Source organism: Gossypium arboreum, chromosome 6, assembly GCF_025698485.1.
Source record: "Gossypium arboreum isolate Shixiya-1 chromosome 6, ASM2569848v2, whole genome shotgun sequence".
NCBI classification, from domain to species: domain Eukaryota; kingdom Viridiplantae; phylum Streptophyta; class Magnoliopsida; order Malvales; family Malvaceae; genus Gossypium; species Gossypium arboreum.
The window spans coordinates 320,911-341,589 of NC_069075.1; the positions used below are offsets into that span (position 1 = coordinate 320,911).

The 20,679-nt window shown below is 33.2% G+C and overlaps 4 protein-coding genes across 4 annotated transcripts; 1 reads left to right on the forward strand and 3 right to left on the reverse strand.

The window, feature by feature from the left end:
* Positions 1-189: 189 nt before the first annotated feature.
* On the reverse strand, positions 190-1,670 carry LOC108482276 (wall-associated receptor kinase-like 20). Its single transcript, XM_017785403.2, has 3 exons — positions 840-1,670; positions 724-765; positions 190-470 (listed from the first exon to the last, which is right to left on the reverse strand). Exons 1-3 carry the CDS (start codon positions 1,642-1,644, stop codon positions 343-345), a joined length of 975 nt encoding a protein of 324 aa, XP_017640892.1. The 5' UTR covers positions 1,645-1,670; the 3' UTR covers positions 190-342.
* A 4,516-nt stretch (positions 1,671-6,186) lies between these two features.
* Positions 6,187-8,130, reverse strand: LOC108480796 (uncharacterized). Its single transcript, XM_017783899.2, has 2 exons — positions 7,729-8,130; positions 6,187-6,925 (listed from the first exon to the last, which is right to left on the reverse strand). Exons 1-2 carry the CDS (start codon positions 8,012-8,014, stop codon positions 6,543-6,545), a joined length of 669 nt encoding a protein of 222 aa, XP_017639388.1. The 5' UTR covers positions 8,015-8,130; the 3' UTR covers positions 6,187-6,542.
* A 2,507-nt stretch (positions 8,131-10,637) lies between these two features.
* LOC108481114 (glycine-rich cell wall structural protein 2-like) lies at positions 10,638-11,549 on the forward strand. Its single transcript, XM_017784283.2, has one exon. It carries the CDS (start codon positions 10,638-10,640, stop codon positions 11,547-11,549), a length of 912 nt encoding a protein of 303 aa, XP_017639772.1.
* A 972-nt stretch (positions 11,550-12,521) lies between these two features.
* Positions 12,522-13,853, reverse strand: LOC108481115 (probable F-box protein At4g22030). Its single transcript, XM_053029436.1, has 2 exons — positions 13,693-13,853; positions 12,522-13,653 (listed from the first exon to the last, which is right to left on the reverse strand). Exons 1-2 carry the CDS (start codon positions 13,851-13,853, stop codon positions 12,588-12,590), a joined length of 1,227 nt encoding a protein of 408 aa, XP_052885396.1. The 3' UTR covers positions 12,522-12,587.
* Between the last annotated feature and the right edge of the window lie 6,826 nt (positions 13,854-20,679).

The following is a 20,679-nucleotide window of genomic DNA, read 5'->3' on the forward strand; positions in this document are numbered from 1 at the left end:
CCACACAGTCCTCTCTAAATCATTCTCTGGCCTGGTTGGAGACAACCTCAATTTTTGAAGCAAATTGGTGACTGGAACAAAGTGGTGGTGAAGAGACTTGTTTGGCGGTACAGACATGACGGTGGCTCGGGAATTTTTGGAGCAAAGTAAATAACAATATCGAGAATGTATATATGTATGGCTGCAAAATTACCGATTGAATCCTCAGTTAGCTCAAATTTCCATCACAAAAAGCAAAAAAAAAGACATAAACAAAAACCATTAACGAGGTTTCACTTTACAGCTCGAAATATGATTTCAGAAAAAGAAGAAAAAAGACAGAAATTTGCAGTTTAACTTTCTTCAGAAAACCCTATTCTCATTGCTTTGAACCCCACATGTTACAGGTGCTTTGGCTCTCACTTTTTTCAACACCCATATACCAATCCCAATCCCTATAGCTCCAGCTGCTGAAATTCCAGTTACAGTCCCTGTCACATTAACAATTTCATTAAATTCTGGTTCCGAATACGATGTTAAGTTGATTATTTTGTATATGGGTGAGTGTTCGATTGAATCGAGTAAAAATTTATTTATTTGAGTCAATTTGAGAAAAACGTATAACTTAAATAATTAGATTTGATTAACTTAAAATTAAAAAAAGAAGAAGATATTTTTGAATTAAATCAAATTTTGTTGGTTTCGATCAAGTTCATATCGTGATTGCAATTACATAAAATTCACCTGCAATGACTTCTGCCCTTTTGTGCTTTGAAATGTCATGACCTGTGCAAGAAAAAAAAAGTGATTAGAAAATTTCATGGCAAATTTATAGAAAATTTCTCGAGAAACAAACATACCTTTACAATAGGATGTGACATTTCCTTCTTTACATAAACACAGGAAATTATGTGTTTGTGTATCAAATCCGCATGTTCCACTACCCTTTGATGGATCTTGACACTGAAGACAACGTGTAGTAACCGGAACATCGAAATCGACTCGGATTCCATATTCAGGTACTTGACTATAAGGCGAATTCGTTGTTGATCCGATCGTTTTCCAATACACACTTGTATACGATGCGCAATACCGAAGCATCAACCGTAACGACTCGGTTGCTTTCGGGTAGTACGAGCAACACGAGCTAGCACTAAGCGCATCGGCACATTCGGGTAAATGCCTACAAAGATAACTAGCACTATCGCATGACGAATCACACCGGTCAGGGAATCGCTCACAGAAGACAGGCTTCGGCTCGACAATAACATAATCTTCACTACAATTGAAGAACAAGTAGTCATTCTGAGAGGACAACGTGAAAGGCGTACTTGTATCGAGACTAAAAGGTCTCGTAGGACGAAAATGATCACCATCTCTACAATTCCACATCAACGGATCGGTAACAAGAATATGAGGATCGGAGTAACTAATGCTGTGAACAGGGTATCGACCGGAAGGTGTACGGAGATAAAGGTTGCCGAGATTGGAACAAACTAGCATGTGTCTATAATAAGGACTACCACAACCATCATCAATACCAAAAGGGTAATTTATAGGGATATCACCACAAGTAGTTCTACAAAGGCTTGCTTGAGCTTCTATAAGGCTAATAGATTGAAAAATTATGGAACATAAACATAGAAATGAAGTAAATGAATCCATTGGTGTAATAATGGAAGCTGTGTTTTGTTTTTTTTATTGTGGGATTTTGTAATGGTTTTAATGTCATAAAAAGTGAGAGAATCTTTGTGTTTTTTCACTTTCACTTTTGCTTTTGCTTTTGCTTTTGTGCTTTATAGTTTCATGAAGATTGTGGAAAAATACTTGAAACTATGTACGTGATGATTGACGACCATGTGAATTTCATTAAAGCTGAAAATGTTTGGATTCCATTGTTAAATGCTTTTACTTTATTTGTAAGCAAATTTATATAAGGATAGAGTTCACTTATATATATATATTATAAATTATAGGTCAAATTTTACTATTAATTTTTATATTTTACGAAAGTTGTGGATTTAGTCCTAACCCCAATAGTTAAATTCAATTTTTGGTCTTGTACCATATGTACAATTGTGGATTTAGTCTATATTCTGCAATTGAATCTTTCCATTTCCCTATAGTGATCGAATTTTGAAATTTTAGTTTTGAATAGAATTTTTAATAGGTACCTTTTGGTGAGGACTAAAATTTTAAAATTTTAAAAGTATAGTGACTAAAAATGATCAAATTAAACTACAGGGACTAAATCAAGAAGTTTTGCATAGTATAGGGACCGATATTAGATAAAAAAAAGATTAATGATGTGAAAGAATACAAATAGGTTAAAATAAATCTCGACTATTTTGAAATTATTATTGTATTTGTCCACTTTACAAATTATCTTTGTTATATTGAACCAAGAAAGTAAACCTTAAACCCAAAGAAACCATGATCCTCAAAACGGTAGATTTTTCATTTAGTCCCTTAAATTTTTATGAAATTACATGTTAATATATAAAATGATAAAATTATACTTTATCCCTTGAATAATTTATGATTCATCTCTGGTCCCTAAAGTAATTTGTTGGCTTCATCCTAACTCTAATAACTAAGCTCCATGACCAACTAACTCCTACATAACACTTGGGTAACACAAGTCAAGAGTTAGGATCAACAAAAGCACTTGTTAAGCCAATGACACCTATTTTAACCAATCACACCTTCCTTCAACTCATCTTCTTCTCGTTATTCCTATCGATATACTACAAAAATTTGCCAATTGCCTTCATTCATTTCTACTAACTTAAGCATTAAAGAGCGTCTCAAAATATAAGTTCTGATGTCTCGTAACTTACTTTTAATCTTATAAGATACTTGAAGTCTCCAAACTTAACAGACGACCTCTAACCCAATTTCCTCCAAAGATGTAAACTTTTGGCACTTAAGGGATGTAATAAATTGATTTTCAGTGAATGTATCTGAGAGGCTTTTCTATTATAGAGATCTGATCAAATTAGTCCCTCTACTGTTAAACAAATCAATTTACTCATTGTATTATTAAAAAGAATCAAATACGACCAAATTGAAATAGAGAAGGGAATGAGAGGTTTCGGTTAGTGTAGATGATGCGAAAAGAGAAGACTATATATTAGTGATTTTAACAGTCTAGTGATTTAAATTTAAATTTTAAAATAATTTAATGACTATTTTGCATCGTTTTAAAATTGAATGACTAAAATATAAATTTACTAATAATTTAATAATTTATTTTTCTAAATTTTATAATTAATTATTTAATTATTATTAAATTGACTGTCAAATCAATTAAACTGATAGTAATTTGATTAATTCTACCAACTCAAAACGTGATAAAAATGGAGTAAGAAAGATGATGTGAAATATATAAGCCGTACGGTGGAAAAGGTCCGTATGGTGCGACCCACAAAGTTCCACGTCGTGGGGGCTCTAATCCCCTTAGTATTTGTAAATTTCAGACACATAATTGGATGTTCGATTGGCATGGAACATGACAGACGATGTAGTGTCATTGTCAATCAAGTGGAAAGTCAACAAATGTATCTCACTTTTAGTCCCACAAAAATTATTGCACCTCACCACAATCCACTACTTTGAACTATTGAAAACGATATATTATCATTGCTATAAATCTATACATTAGGTTTTCTCTAGCACATCGAATCTTTCGAGAAAAAAATTTAAAGTGTCATTTATCCAACAATTGATTAATTTTTCAACAACTGAAAGTAGTATTTGTGTTAAAGTTTTGTCCTTAGTCTCTGCGAAGAGTTTTGTACGAGTTATAAAAGGGAATGTTAGTGTTATGTGTCATATTAATCGTAGAGAATATGTGCGAGGATTCAAATAATCAACAAGGCTTAAAGACAACATACATGCAAACTCGGGACCACGTTCGAAAGAAATCTTCAAAGTATTATCTACCAGGTAACTTATTTTTTTATCAAAACTCCAATTTAAAAGTTTATCTAATCAATATCAAATTCTTTATCGTTTAACCCAACAAGACAATGGCAGCGGCCACTGTGTCGGCTGCAAAGAAACTTGGTTGCTTAATTGTGAAAAAGTTTAGATATCATGGGACAATTGTAGGCTTGAAAATCTTGATTGATTAAACAGTGTTGGATGATCAAAAACTCGAGGCAATTGAAGATGGTTTGGGGATTAAGGTCTAATGTTATAGTCGGAAATGGAGCCAAAGCTGAAATCATCACCATGGTTGACGAACATGGAAGGACAGCCCTAGCAAGCAATGTTGGGTTCATAATTTCATCGGCACCGGGAATTGAACCTGAAAGCAACATGGTAGCTGCCATGGTAGTCATTGATGCCATCTCCACCGCGGTAGGAGTAAGTGGGTCATTGCAGTTGTTCTATCATTTACATTAAGACTGAATTTTTAGAACTTAAAAAGCGATGATACTAAAAATGATCATATTAGAGTATATGGATTGAATTCACAATTTATGTATAGTATAATGATTAATTCAAAAAAATTAAATATTATGGGGTTAATTATGATTTTAGTCCCTCTAATAGTAAAAATGAATTTTACATTAGCAACTGTTCGTATTATCAATTTGTACATACTAATAATATTATAAAAATAAATGGTGCATAAAAGTCTTTATACTAGGAGTTAGATTGCATTTTGTCTTTTCTATTAAAAAATTGGATAAATTATTCCTTGTACATTAGAATAAAGAGCAAATTGGTCATTTCTGTTAAAATTTTCATCCATTCGTACTATTAAAATTTTCAGCCATGTGTACTTCATGTTGATGTATATGAATCAATTTTTAGTAGTAGAAATTGATGAAATTTTTAATAGAATGACCAATTTGCTCTTTGATTTAACGTATAAGGACTAATTTGCCCTTTTTTGAATAGAGAGAGTAAAATGGAATCTGATTCTTAATATAGGGGCCTCCATGATACTTTCACCAAAAAATGAACAAACCAAATTATTTCAATACTCTTTTAATTCATGGGTAAACTACAAAAATAGTCACTTTTATTTGCCTCAGATTACATTTTAGTTACTTATGTTTGAAATATTACGTTTTAGTCACTTACGTTATCGTTTTATTACGAAGTGGTCACTCTATCGCTAAACTCCGTTACCTCCCTAACAGCAGCCTTACGTGATAGTCCAAATGAGTTTTAAATACCAAATTGGATATTCAGTTACTGAGATGAAAATAGGTTTTTAATTAAATAAACTTAATTTGGACTACCACGTAGGACATCCAAATTGACATTTAAAACCTATTTAGACTACCACATAAGATTGTCCTTAAGGAGATAATAGAGTTTAGTGGTAATCCAATTCATATAACTCACACATGCTATGGCCAAAGTAAATTATTGTTAACACACACCACAATACGTAACATTTTTGTGACTCAAATTTAAGTAACTCTAAGAAAATGTAAACACTCGATAAATAGACCACAATTTAGAGGGGACTAAATTGATAGTTTAATATTTAATAGTTTACCATTTTGGAAATTTCAGAATTTTATGAGATTTTATATTATTACGGAGATGGTGCGTCAACAATTGGCAGCTGCAATTGACCCACTTTCAAGCCGTTTCGTAGGATGGCTGCGAAGTCACTATTTTTTATATTTAAATATGTATATGAATTTGAATATCCTTCAACTATTAAGGGGAAATTACACTTAAGATTACTAAACTATCAGTAAGTTTACTTTATGGTCTTTTAATTTTAAAAAGTTAGAAAATGATCACTGAACTATTCGAAAATTTTTATTTAAGTAACTAGGCTATTATGTTATTTTTAAAAAAGTCTGGCTAACAAGCTTCAAGTGACAATTTGACAACCGGTATGGTGAATTAGTACCCATTAACAAGTAGAACATATCTTATATCTAAGTCAATCTGACGGTCAATGTCAGAGATTGGAGAAGAAAGTTATCTAGATTTTGATTCGTAGATTCGTGATATTCAAAAATGTTTCGTGAAAAAAAAAAGAACTTAATTGTAAAAAAGAAGGGGAATGAGAGCTTTTTATCGGTGCGAACAAAGAAAGCCATACAATAGTCGTACTAAAGCCTAATTACTTAATGAAAACTTCCAAATAGTTTGATGACTATTCTGTAACTTATTGAAGTTAAGTGACCAAAACGTAAACTTACTAATAATTTAGTGACTTTGGTGTAATTTATTTTTATAAATTTTGTAATTATTTATTTAATTATTGTTAAATCAACCTTCAAACCAATTGAACCGATTGAATAAAAATCGATAATTTAACGGATTTTATCACCAATCCTCGACCTCTAACTCACCCGATCTAGACCAAACTTAAAACCCGAGTAGCAAAACCTTTTTTCACCATGAAAAAAACTTTAAAAATGTTTTCCAAAACTCATCAATTCAACATTTGATTCCATAATACACATAAAGGTCAATTTCTCTAAACCTCAAAAGTTTTAGAACACTCTCAAAAAAAAGGATGAATGTTTGACAGCAATCAACAGTTAAACCATACCGATTCGCAAAAGGTACTCGAGTCCTTATAAATTCTTCTTACTATCCGAACGTGACAATTTCCGGTCCAAAGATTGCAACTGACCCCGAAGGCTTTCGTTCTCCTCAAGTAACCGATCATACTCAAGAAGTAAACCTTCGGATTGTTTCCTTAAAGCAACTGTATTAACTTCTGCAGCATTAATCTGTTTAGTCTTTGCCTCGATATCAGACTCCAGCTGCTTAAGTTTCTCACGCAGAGTCATTACTTCTTCTTCCAAGGATTTAATTTTGTCAAAGCCATCGGGTTTTTTATCATTGGAACCTTGACCTTGTTTCTTGACAGCATCCATGGTCTTCCTTCTTATCCGGAGTTCTCTGATATAATGGTGCAATCTATCTATCATTAGTGCTAGGAAAATTGTGGCCCCTGCAACAAGTTACCATAAAAAAAACCAGAGAGCAAATGAAAATTGTGTCACAAAGTAGTCCTAGACTATGTTATCGAGTCGGCAGTGAGTGTTAGATATGAGCATGTACCCTATACGGCTATGGTCAATTATTTCCGAGTTTTTTTCATATATACGGAGGATTATATTCCTATGATTATCGTGTATAACTATGTGTCAAACAACAGATCGCTTAACGAAAACGAATGCGTCCGTGTAAAATATTCCTATATGCTTTATACCAAGACAAAGAACAAGATCCCAATTTCGTGCTCCACCATCTTTGAAGATAAGCAATTTTAAGGGCTAACTCCTTCGGGAGAAGTCTTCAAACTGTCGTTCGTCAAGCAGCCAGCTGAACCGCCAACAATGGTCGGTATTGTGCTCCGCTTTAATTCCTGATTTTATCTCCGATTCCACTGAGAGCCTCAAGGGGTTAACAAAGACGGGCACAATACCGACAATTGTTCGAGGGGTTTAAACAACTGGCCGTGAACAACACTTCAAAAACTTCTCCCTGAAAAATCCGCCTTTCAACAACAACCTAAGCTAAATCCTGCCTAATTGATTCTATAATTCAATCTTCAACCAATTGAATATACCAAGTCAAACACAATAATTTGCAAAACAGTAAGCATTCAAGCGGAATTTGACTTGGATTTACATTTTCATATACTTACGATTGAAAACTAAGATCCCAACAGAAGTGAAAAATTAGAGATTAACAATCAAACAACTAGATTTAAAACAATTGATTCGACTGAAGCAAGAACGAATTAATTACCCATGAGAGTAGCTTCAAGAAGGTGTCGGACCATAAGAACCTGGTCCGTTGAACTAACCGGTCCATCATCGCCGACCCAACGTTTCTGGATCTCCATCATGCTGTATACGCTCGACACCATCACTACAAACACCGTTCCGGCCACCGTCTTAACCACCACAGGACCTCGTCCACGTTTAAGCCGATCCAGACCCATTATCACCAGCTTCCTAAACGGTGTCTTGAATGATAATACCATGATCACCGCCATCTCTGAGAATATCACCATGAACAATAATTGAATCATCTTTTAAAAAAAAACCCCAAAGTGAAATTCAGAGAGCTAAAGAAAGAAGTGTAAAAGGATCAAAGGGCTGCTGCAGTTCCCGTTAACAACTTCAAGTCGTAGATTGGGTCTTTTTAAGTAATTTCTTGATATTTTCTTAAAGGCCCCTTATCTTTTAGTTTATTCCTTATTTGAAATAACTTTAAAATTAGCGAATTTTAGAACTTGTCAACTCGATTAACTCGAATTTTTTTCACTCATTTTGACTGAACGCTCAACCCTATTTGTTTTTATACTCACATGCCAACATATTTGAAGGCTTGAATTTAATAGTTGTTCTCACGTTGGGGCCTAAATTTTCTTTCTTCTAGTTAGTCCTTGGTATTTCCTTAAAAAAGGTTTAAGCTCGAATGTAGGAACAATTGTCAAGTTCAGGGACTAACTTAAACTAAAATAAATTCAAACCTCAATGCGAGAACAATTACTAAATTCAAGCCTCAAATAGTGCATTAACCAAGAAAAAGAAGTTACTAGAAACTTCAATGCTTGCCTTTAAACTAAAGGGTAAACCATACCTTTAATCACCTAACTATTAGCGTGTTTCTGTTTTGGTCACTAAGCTATAAAGATTTTTAATTTCGTCAGTAACGTTTTAGATTACTTTTCATTTTCGTCACTCTCTATTAAATAGTTAATGGAGATGATGACATATGCTTTTTCTAACTAATACAATAACACATTTAGTTTTCAATACTTATATATTCTATCAATTTGATTCTAATTCTATATAATTTAATAAATTTAACCTTTCATATTTGCAAAATTTATCAATTTGATCGTCAAACACGTAATTTCGATCATCTAACTTTCAAATCTTATAAAACTATCACTAACATTATCAAATTGTTACAAAATGATCATCCAAGTACCATTAAAAAGATAAGGTTATAAAGGATTAAGCGGAGGAAGCAGATCATGATCGTATTCAAGTTGTTTGACTAAAGAAGAAAATATTCAGATCTGACCTATAAATAAGAAATAAACAAATTTAGAAATTAAAGAAAACAAAAACACTAAAAGAAAAAAAATTAAGACTAAGAATAAATATTCAAAACAATAAATAACTAAATAAATAAATGAAATTTAAAAGTGGGAGATGGATCGAATAAACTCTAATTAACCTAAATAAGGAGTAATTAATTTTAAACTAAACTTTCTTTTTTGACTAAAGACGGTATGAAGCTCATATATAATAAAAATTAAGTCTAAAAATCGAAGTCAATATGATTCAAACTCGAATTAAAGCTCGATACTTGTAATTCCATCATAAACTCATCTAGAAATTCTGTTTGCGCAATCTTCACAAAAATAGTCATAACTTAAGCTCTTGAACTCAAAATCGAGTGATTCGAAGTACATTTCGAAGCTAAGAGATAGATTTTTAAACGTTATATAGACATTTAAGCCCACTCCCATCCAAAAATTCGTTGCAAGTTGACTAATATTTTTAGTTTTCCTCAAAAAATTCATCCTCACATATTATCTTTGATCGAATCTTGATTTTTATTTGCTTAAATTTTAATCTTGTTGTTAGGCCTTAAAACAGTGTAAACCCATCATATCTATAGGTCTAAAAATTGGTTTTAAGACTTGTATCATAAGGTTTATTTGACGTGGCATGTTAAATATTCATGATTCAACCTATGTATTGTATTCATCATCATCAAGATTGAACCTAGCTATATCTTCTGTACATCATCACCTTCCAAAATTGAACAAATATGTATATCATCGTTTAATTGAATGAATCAAAGAATGAATTAAAGAATCTATACATCAAAAAATATTGGATCAAAAGAGCTTGCTTGCAAATTCATCAATGGGGCTTCCTTCAATACGAGAATAGCTTGAATTTTTGGCAACATCTCTCAATTCTGATAAGCTTCTTCCTAATTGCAATGCCACTTTGATTTCAAACAACTCCCCATTTTCTCTTTGCTTCACATCACTTTCTTCCGATGTTGATTCAATCGATTCTTGCATATGCTTAAAGAGCCCAGCGTTGTCCCTCTACATCTCTTGTTGAATCCTTTTGACATAATAATCATAAAAATCATCAGATTGCAAATATAATCAATTTTGTTATTATAATTATTACGAGTCACGACACAAAAAATCATTAAAAAGATATTGTAAAATTAAATTTTCTCTCACTTAAATTTAAAAAAGATAGGATTATTAGTTTCATTACCTACTCCACCATCTCTAGTTGATTAATAGCATAATATATTGAATTAAATATATGCAGTCTCATAACACCATACGTATAAGGAAAATGGTTTTGTACAATTGTTTGTGTTTTTTTATTGGATTTGGTTATGACCAATGTATGTTGTATAATAATGTAATATTATTTGTCGGCTATGGTTGACTTCACAAGATAATTTTGGATTTGTCTTTTGACTTCAATGTCCTTTTTTCATTATTCGCGGGGGGGCAAAATTTCATTTGTCCCTTTGAAACGCAGTAATTATCGTATAATGATCGTCGGGTACTGAACTTTGTGGTGTATAAATAGGTGATCATGGAGATGGAGAGTGAAATCAAGCAAGTGTGGGTCTAGTTCTTAGTCTATTCCCAAACAATGGCAGCAATGGATGCTAAATTGTGGTATCTGGGTCTTGTTTTTTTAAGTATTGCTGGTACTTTGAGTCTTGTTGTTGGAGGAGGTGATGTTGGATATAATGTTGATAATGGGGATGATAATCATTGTTTATATAGAAGTTGGCGAAGTTGTGGTAGTTTCTTTGGTGGTGGAGGTGGAGGAGGAGGAGGTGGTGGGGGTGGAGGTGGAGGAGGTGGTGCTTCAAGTAATGGTATTGGATATGGAGAGGGGCATGGTGTAGGAGGAGGTGTAGGGGGTAGTGTTGGTGGGGGTGGTTTTGGAGGAGGTGGTGGAGGTGGAAGTGGAAGTGGTTATGGTAGGTTTGGTGAAGGGTTTGGTCATGGTAGTGGTTTTGGTGCAGGAGCAAGCATAGGAGGAGAAGGTGGCGGTGGAGGCGGAGGAGGTGGTGGCGGTGGTGGTGGTGTTAGTAAAGGTTCTAGTGGAGGTTATGGCCATGGTAATGGTTATGGTGCAGGTATTGGTGGTGCAAGTGGAAGTGGAAGTGATGGGACATCAAGTGGTGGCGGCGGAGGAGGGGGAGGTGGTAGTGGGGGTGGTTCTGGTGAAGGCTCAGGTCATGGAAATGGTTTTGGTGCAGGTTTTGGGATAGCTGGCATTGAAGGAGGAGGAGGAGGAGGAGGAGGTGGTAGTGGTGGTGGTGAAGGCAATCGTGGAGGTGGTGGAAATGGAGGAGAAGGATATGGACATGGGGAAGGCATGGGGATGGGAATGGGAATGGGAGGGGGTTCAAATGTTGAGAAAGGACATGGTGGTGGCAAAGGTAACATGGGATTTGGTATGGGAATGGGAATGGGAATGGGCATTGGGGTTGGTTTTGGAACAGGAACAAGTGGAGTTAAAGACACAAGTACTGAACATGGTCATCCTTAGACCTACACATGCATGGTTTCCGTCTACAATGGATGTCCTATGTCTCATGTTCAAGTTTAGAAACTTTGAGATTTGTTTGTCAAATAAACCCTCTTTCTTTTGTTGTCTAATATGCATGCATGCATGAATATTTTAATCTACTTTTCATCGTGGATATTTTTATTTTATCAACATATTCAAGTGAATAAAACGAGTTCAGAAAAAATGATTTTTCATGAATCATAAATTAAACATAAAAGATATCTTAATTCTAAATTTTTTAAGAGTATTATTAGTACAAATATAAATATATGTCGGATTAATTATAATGTAGAATTAAATTAATACTAAACATAACGAAAGAAAATTTAAAAATAACCGAATGAAACTAAAAAGGATCGAATAAAATGCATATGACATATGCACAAAATAAAATGAAGACTCTTACATCACTATTATGCATGGAAACATTCAAACTAGATTGGATTCTAAATATTTTTTTAAAACTTATAAATATGAATAATAAGTTGGGTACGAAGTTCCTAGTAGAATGAAGGTCCTATTAGTGTTTAAGTTACTGGGCTTAAAGATAAGCAATCCTTCAAAAAGTTGGTCAACATTTTACTTACATCATAATGGAAAGAAAGAAAATGTCAAACATAGTAGGGGTAATCAAAGCCGTCCAATCAAGACCCTTTCCTTTACGGTGTTATATTACCTACAACAAAGGCAATAATAGTAACAATATTCAACTCTTTTACTATAGTATTTCCCTTTGGGTTTGCATAACTTAGTGTCCATCTTACAAAATTGTATACATGGTAGAGTGGGATGAAGGTCGAGATAGAGCATTTCAACAATGGAGTAATGTTGGATTTGAAAATTGTAGTAATCACTTTCTTATTCTAATTTCCAAAAAATATGGTTAAATACATTGATTTGTATTCAAGTTTGAACCTATGTCTTGTATATATTATCATCTTACAAAATTGTACAAATATATGTATATCATTGGTTAATTGAATGAATTAAAGAATCTATACATCAAAAAATATTGGATCAAAAGAGCTTGCTTGCAAATTCATCCATGGGGCTTCCTTCTATACGAGAATAGCTTGATTTTTTGGCTACATCTCTCAGTTCTGATAAGCTTCTTCCCAGTTGCAATGCCACTTTCATTTCAAACAACTCCCCATTTTCTCTTTTCTCCACATCACATTCATCCAACGTTGATTCAATCGATTCTTGCATATGCTTAAAGAACCCTGCGTTGTTCCTGTACATCTCGAACACCATACCAACTTGGCCACCGTGCTCGAAGGTGTTCACAGCTGAAGCTAAAGCTCCTGCAACAGCCGCCACTGTTGCCGCCCCAGGACTGTTGGAAGAAACCATGAAAGCCGATCCTAGAGCTGCTATTCCAGTTAGCAATGGCCCTGCTGTAGCTAAAACTTTGTTCATGTTCAAAGCCTTGTTGCCTAATCTCTCGTAATCTTCACTGTCTTTTCTCTTTATCACTTCAACCACTTCTCTCATTTCCATTTCCAATTCCTTGGTCCACCCATTGTTGTTGTTCAATGCTTTGTTTGAGTTTGGAGACTGTTTTGTAGGCCACCAAACAGCAGGCTCTAAACTTGCAGGGAATTTGTCAAGCATAACACCGAGCAAAGGAAGAGGGTAAGCTTTGTCAAGTGCCAACACTTTCTCCATGGCATCATTCACGTCATCTTGGCATGGAGAACCAACAGCAAGTAGGGTTCTGATTTGGGATTGAAGCTGCTTAAACAATCTGGTAGCATTACGTTGCTCTTCCACAAGCTGTGAGGGTTGAATCTTATTCATCAATACCAACATCCCAGTGGCTGCTGAGAACATCACACTGGATGCCAACTTCAAACCCATAGCAGAAACCCCAGCGCCAACGCCAGTTGCGGCTGCAAAACCTGCCATGGTTGCGGCGGTGAGGGTAATCATATTGATGGAGTTGAGTAGAAGGGTGTTCCAGTTATCTCGTTGTTCCCCAATGTTGTTATGCATCTCCACTCTGTCACCTATCGCCTCTAAGATGGCATACAGTTGAAAGGTAGCCATTGAAACAGATGAGGTTTGTTGAACCAGAGGTCTGCTATGGACATCGTTTTGGATTGGGATTGTGTTGATGAGCCCATATTTTCTATTCGATTCCTCGGACTGTATAGTGGGTTGTCGTAATTTAGGGGCCGAAAATCTAACCGATGGGAGCTTTGGGACGGATATAGCAGCACGGATTTGGTTTGAAGAAGAAGATGATGATAGGAGAAAATTAGAAGCATGTAAAGAAGTCATATGTATATATGTATATATATATATATATATATGTGTATGTATATATATATGAAAAAAGAGAGGAAATATAGAAATTTGGTGGGTTGATTGGAGGCTTTGAGCAAAGGAAATTAAACAAGAGATTTAGAGATGAAAGGTGAAATGGAGGCGTATTTATAGCAAGCAAAGATGGATAGCTGATATGGTCTGCTAATTTGACTGTCTGATTGAATTGACCAATCTTTGTTACACTAGCTGACCTATTAAAAGGTTGTCTCGTTCAATGCTATATCAAAAATAAAAGGAAAAACTAACAGTCAGTCCTTAAATTCAATAAATTTTTTAATTTTAGTCCTTTAGTCTATATTAATCTCATAATTTACCAACTTTTTCCGTTTTGATTCATGTGATAATATGACATATTAATTTTGTGCAACGCCATTGCCTAAAAATTATATTTTTATCAAATAATTTTGGTGATGGCGTGGTATAATCTTAGAGTTTAGAAATCAAATTGAGAAAAATTGAAAAATTTAAGAACTAAATATTCCCTTATCTCAAAAAAAAAAAAAAGGGCTCAATATAATATCCAATACGTAAACTTGACACTTTTTCTTAATTTGGTACATGAACTTGGCTTTTTTTTCCTAATTTGATACCTAAGCTTTTTCTTTTAGTTTCAATTTGGTACCTAAACTTATTAATAAATGTTATAAAAATTATGCAAAACACTAACGGTGTTAAAATTTTTTGTTATGCTACAAAAATATTATCAATATTAGAGGAAATTCATGTTAAAAATTCGATATTAAGCTATGCTTAACAAATTAATATTAAATAAGAAAAAAAGAGCTTTAAAACCCAAATTAAAAGAAATTCATTATTTTCAATTAGTACAATAATTAAATAAATAAAACTAAAAGTAATTAAACATATAAAATAAAAAAATATCATGTCAACTTTCATATGTCGATCATACATTGATTATTTTTGCTACCTCATAAAAAATAACATTATTAGTATATTAGAGTAATTTGTAAAACGTTTGACAAGTTTAAACACCAAATCAAGCAAAATATGTTTGAATATATGAATTTCTTTTGTAGACAAATTAATTTACTGAATTAGTAAAATTTATATGATGATGTAATATTGAATATATGAATTTCCTTTGTAGAAAACCCTAAAATTAACTAAATTAATTCACTAATGAACACAACAAAGAACAAAGCAAAAAAATAAACGATTAACAACCAATAAACGAAACAATATCCATGAAAGAATTCACCTAGACTTCATTTGTCATTATCAATCTAAATTACGTACGCAATTTTTTTACTAAGTATTTTGATCCATAAAAATCCCTAAATTATGCTAATATCTGTTTTGAGAGTAAGAGCAATTGACTCTAGTTTGATTAATTAAAAACTCTATTATCGCATTAACTTTTGCTATGGATTTCCCTATTAGATTTGACTCTAATCTAATAGATTTATTTCGTCCTATTTCTAAAATTGCATGCAACTCCACTCAATTACGCAAGATCTACTCTTAAACGGGGTTTATTCCTTCTTTGATTTAAGCACATCAAACATGGATCAATAGTTTAGAAATATTAAACCAAGAATTAAGCACACATAATTGAGAACAAGAAACTAAATATTTATTGCATGAAATAAAAATTAAAAAATGGAATTCATCATAGGGTTCATCTCATTAGGTATTTAGAAAATTGTGTTCATACTTGAAAATAAAAACATCCAGAGACAACAGTATAACCACAAGAAACAAAGAAACTCACTATAGCTTCTTAAGAAATCAAATGCGAATCTTCAATATTGACGAAAATATGCTTTAAAATCGGCTCCAATGGTGTTTTTTGAGTTGTTTTCTTAAATATTCTATGACGACTCTCTCCTATCATCTTATTTTTGTCATATATACATATTAGAATGCCTGAAAATCCTAAAAATCATAGTGCAAATTCGCACAATCGACACTACCTGCCACATGGTTTTTAAAAAATATTGTCAGTATTAAAAGAAATTCATGTTAATAAATTTTGATATTGAGCTATGCTTAACAGATTGATATTAAATAAGAAAAAAAGAGCTTTAAAAACTCAAATTAAAAGAAATTCATTATTTTAATTAATAAAATAATTAAATAAATAAAACTAAAAGTAATTAAACATATAAAATACAAAAAAAAGAGATCATGTCATCTATACATTGATTAAATAACATTGTTAGTATTCGAGTAATTTGTGAAAGCGTTTGACAAGTTGAAATAAAAAAACATATTTGAATATATGAATTTCCTTTGTAGACAAAACCTAAAATACTAATTTATTGAATTAGTAAAATTTATTTGATGATGTAATACGTGTTAGAATTAAGTGACCCAAAATTCTTATTTAAATAAAATACGATGGAAAATAAAATAAAAGTAAAATCCATATAGAACTAGACTTCTTTTATTTTATTTTAGAATAAGGTTTTAAACCTTATTAAACTCCATCTATTTTATATTGATTAGGATAAGGTGTTTCAATCCTACTAGAATATGGCTTTGCAAGCCTATAAATAGACATAGTCTATTCCTCTTGTATTTGAGTAAAAATTTTTCGACATAGTGAATTTTCTTCTCCTCTGCCGTGGTTTTTTTCCGAAAGGGTTTCCACGTAAAATTTATGTGTTCTTTATTTTATTTATTTTATTCTATTTTATTTTTCACAAATTGGTATCGAGCTTAGGTTATTCATCTCGATCACGGTAATGGCGTCTTTGAAGTATGAAATTCATTGTTGGATCGCAACACCAGATTTGCGTTGTGGCAAATTAAGATGCAAGCGCTTCTTGCACGATGGATCTAGAGGATGCCCTGCTAGGATAGATAAGATGCCTTCGACATTAACGATGAAGAGAAGAAACGTAAGGATCGAAGGCATTAACACAATTACATCGCATTTGTCCAACGAAATTTTGCGGGATGTGATGAAAGAGAAAACTGCCATTGCATTATGGAAGAGGCTAGAACAAATATGTATGTCGAAAACTCTAACAAGCAAGTTGCATATGAAGCGGCGTCTTTATGCTCATCGTTTGGAGGAAGGTGCGTCGTACGAACACTTAATGTGTTTAAAGAAATTCTCTCAACCTTGGAGGCCATGGAGGTTCAAGATGATAAGGAAGATCTAGGGTTGATTCTACTTTGTTCGTTGCCCGTCTTATTCAACCTTTAGAGACACGATTTTATATAGCCGCGAGTCTCTCACAGTTGATGAGGTTTATGATTCTTTAACCTCGTATGATAAGATGAAGCATCTTGTGGTTAAACCCAACTCTCGGGGAGAGGGTCTCATTGTTCGTGGGAGACAAGACCTAATGTTGATGATGATCGTGGTAGAACACGAGAACGGAATCCTCGTGGTAAATCTAAGGGTAGATCGAAATCTTCAAGCAGAGGTAAAACTTGCAACTTCGCAAGAAGAAAGGGCACATTAAATCTGAGTGCTATAAGCTACAAAATAAGATTAAAAGGAGGTGCGAATCAAAAGGAAAACAACGGAAAATTCGGTGAAGGCGATGTTGTAGAAGACTACAGCGATGGTGAACTTCTAGTTGCTTCATCAATGATTCTAAAGTAAGCGAGGAGTGGATACTTGATTCAGTGCACCTTCCACATGAGTCCCAATCGGGATTGGTTTACAACTTATGAAACGATGTCAAGGTGTTGTTTTGATGGGAAATAATGCTTCATGTAAAATCGCGGTGTTGGAACAATTAAAGTTAAGATGTTTGATGGAGTTGTCGAACACTTAGTGACGTGCGGCATGTTCCGAATTGAAAAGAAATTTAATTTCGTTGAGTACTCTTGATTCAAAAGAATGCAGATACACAATGAAAGTGGGGTTTTAAAGATTTCAAAGGGTCCTTGTTGTGATGAAAGGGCAAAGAAAGATTGCCAAGTTATATGTTTTACTGAGGGTTCTCTCATATCGGTGATGCAAATTGTCGCTTCCTCTTCCTTGTCGATGATGATATTACTAAACTTTGGCATATGCGCCTAGGGCATATGAGTGAGAATGGCATGGCGAATTAAGCAAAGAGGACTTCTTAATGGGCAAGGAATTTGCAAACCGAATTTCGTGAGCACTTGTGTTTTGGGAAGCAAAGAGAGTTCGATTCACTAGAGGAATCCATAACACGAAGGAAACGTTGGAGTATATCCATTCGATCTGTGGGGGCCGTCCAGAGTGCCTTCGAGAGGTGGAGCTAATTATATGCTAACCTTTATTGATGATTTTTCCGAAAAGTTTGGGCGTTCTTCCAAGCGAAAAGCGATGTGTTTTCCACATTTAAGTCTTGGAAAATTATGATTGAAAAGCAGACGGAAAAGCAGATAAAATACCTCCGTGCATGCACAATGGCTTAGAGTTACGCTCGATGAGTTTAATAGATTGTGCAAGTCGGAAGGATCATGAGACACTTGACGATTCGTCATACTCCACAAAAAAAACGGTGTTGCGAATCGAATGAACGAACGATCATGGAGAAGGTTCGATGTATGTTGTCAAATGCCAACTTACGAAGTCATTTTGGGCGTATGACCTCTCTTGCATGTTTTTGATCAACCGATCTCCATCCGCTGCCATTGAGAAAAGACTCCACAAGAGGTATGGTCCGTAATCCCGCTAATTATTACGATTTAAAGATTTTTGGGTGTCCTGCGTATGCTCATGTTGATAATGGAAAATTGGAACCAAGATCCATTAAATGCGTTTTTCTTGGTTATAAAGCTGGTGTAAAAGGCTATAAGTTATGGTGTCCTGAAAATAGAAAAGTTGTGATTAGCGAGAGATGTTGTTTTTGATGAAACGCTATGCTACCTAACTTATCTCTTAAAGACTCTTCCAATAAAGAAAACCAAAAGCGGTGGAGCATCAGATTAATACGAAATCAACTCCTCAAGCCAAGACAAAATTGAGAATAGAGTTGCTTCTTCACCGCAATACTCTATCGCCAAAAACAGGACAAGAAGAGAAATTAAACCTCCAAAGAAGTATGCCGAGGTTGATCTAGTTGCTTATGCTTTAAATGTGGTGAAGATATAGATGCGAATCAAGAGCCATTTAATTATTCTGAGGCGATTAGTGTGAAGACTCGAAAAGTGGATGTTTGCTATGCAAGAGGAGATGGAATCACTCCACAAAAACAGAACATGGGATCTTGTAAAACTTCCTAAAGGTAAAAAGGCATTCGTTGTAAATGGGTGTTTAAAAGAAAGAAGGACTCAGGAGTTGAAGAACCGGATATAAAGCAAGGCTTGTTGCAAAGGGTGACGGTCAGTGCCATCTTTCTTACAAAAGATCAAATGTTTCATGAGAGAACAAAACACATTGATATTCGGTATCATTTTGTTCGTGATATTATTGCTCGTGGTGATATTGTTGTGAGCAAAATTAGCACTCATGAAAATCCTGCAGATATGATGACTAAGTCACTTCCTATAACCAAGTTTGAGCATTGCTTAGACTTGGTTGGTGTTCATTGTTGAAGTTAAACCCTTAAGGGTTTTTGGAAGAGGTGAAGAACTTGTTTATTGAAAGTTCGCGATGAAGAACTTGTTCATTGAGAATTTGTGTCAAGGTGGAGATTGTTAGAATTAAGTGACCCAAAATTCTTATTTAAATAAAATACGATGGAAAATAAAATAAAAGTAAAATCCATATAGAACTAGACTTCTTTTATTTTATTTTAGAATAAGGTTTTAAACCTTATTAAACTCCATCTATTTTATATTGATTAGGATAAGGTGTTTCAATCCTACTAGAATATGGCTTTGCAAGCCTATAAATAGACATAGTCTATTCCTCTTGTATTTGAGTAAAAATTTTTCGACATAGTGAATTTTCTTCTCCTCTGCCGTGGTTTTTTCCGAAAGGGTTTCCACGTAAAATTTATGTGTTCTTTATTTTTATTTATTTTATTCTATTTTATTTTTTCACATGCTGAATATATGAATTTCCTCTATAGATAAAGTCTAAAATACTAATTTAAATTTTCGTTTTTTAGTGTTAGATTTTATTAAAAAAATGTTGACTTTTTTTTGTCACCTTTGCTCGATTTGAATATAGTATTGAAGTCAAAGCTATTAATTTCCTTTTACTTATTTGAAAAGATAAAAACCAAAAATTAATTTATATTTTTTTGGTTTAATGCATAATTTGGCACTGGGTTTGATATTTTTAGTATTTAATTCGATTTTTAGAGTTAATTTGATGATAATTCATGTTTTGATAATTATTAATTTTGCTAAAACAACCCTAAAATCATAATTAAATTACATCCATAAATGAAAATTTAAATAAATTCACAATTGACACTGATTTGAGTCTATTAATAAAATCACAAAAATTCAAACCTAATAATATTAGAAATTAACTTTCATAAAATCAACTCTAAAATCTGAATTACACACTAAAAATTTCAGTATAAGTCGAATGGGACTGATCTCTTAATATAATTTAGAAAAATCATAGGGACTCTTAAATTTTCAAACAATTTTTTTCATATAAAACATGTTTTGAGTTTTTGGTTTGTTTTTTTAAACATAGTTGAAAGCAAAAATTCTTATATTTATAAATTTTTATTCATTAAGAAATATTCTCGAGTCTCAACTTGTTTAATAAAATAGATTTTGGTGTTTTAAAATAGATTTATTGTCACTTAAGTTTTCCACACCTTTGCTCCATTCCGTCTTAATTTTATTTAAATAATAAAATTATACAAATATTAATATAAAACACCCAAAAATATGAAAAGAATTATCTATAAATTATTTT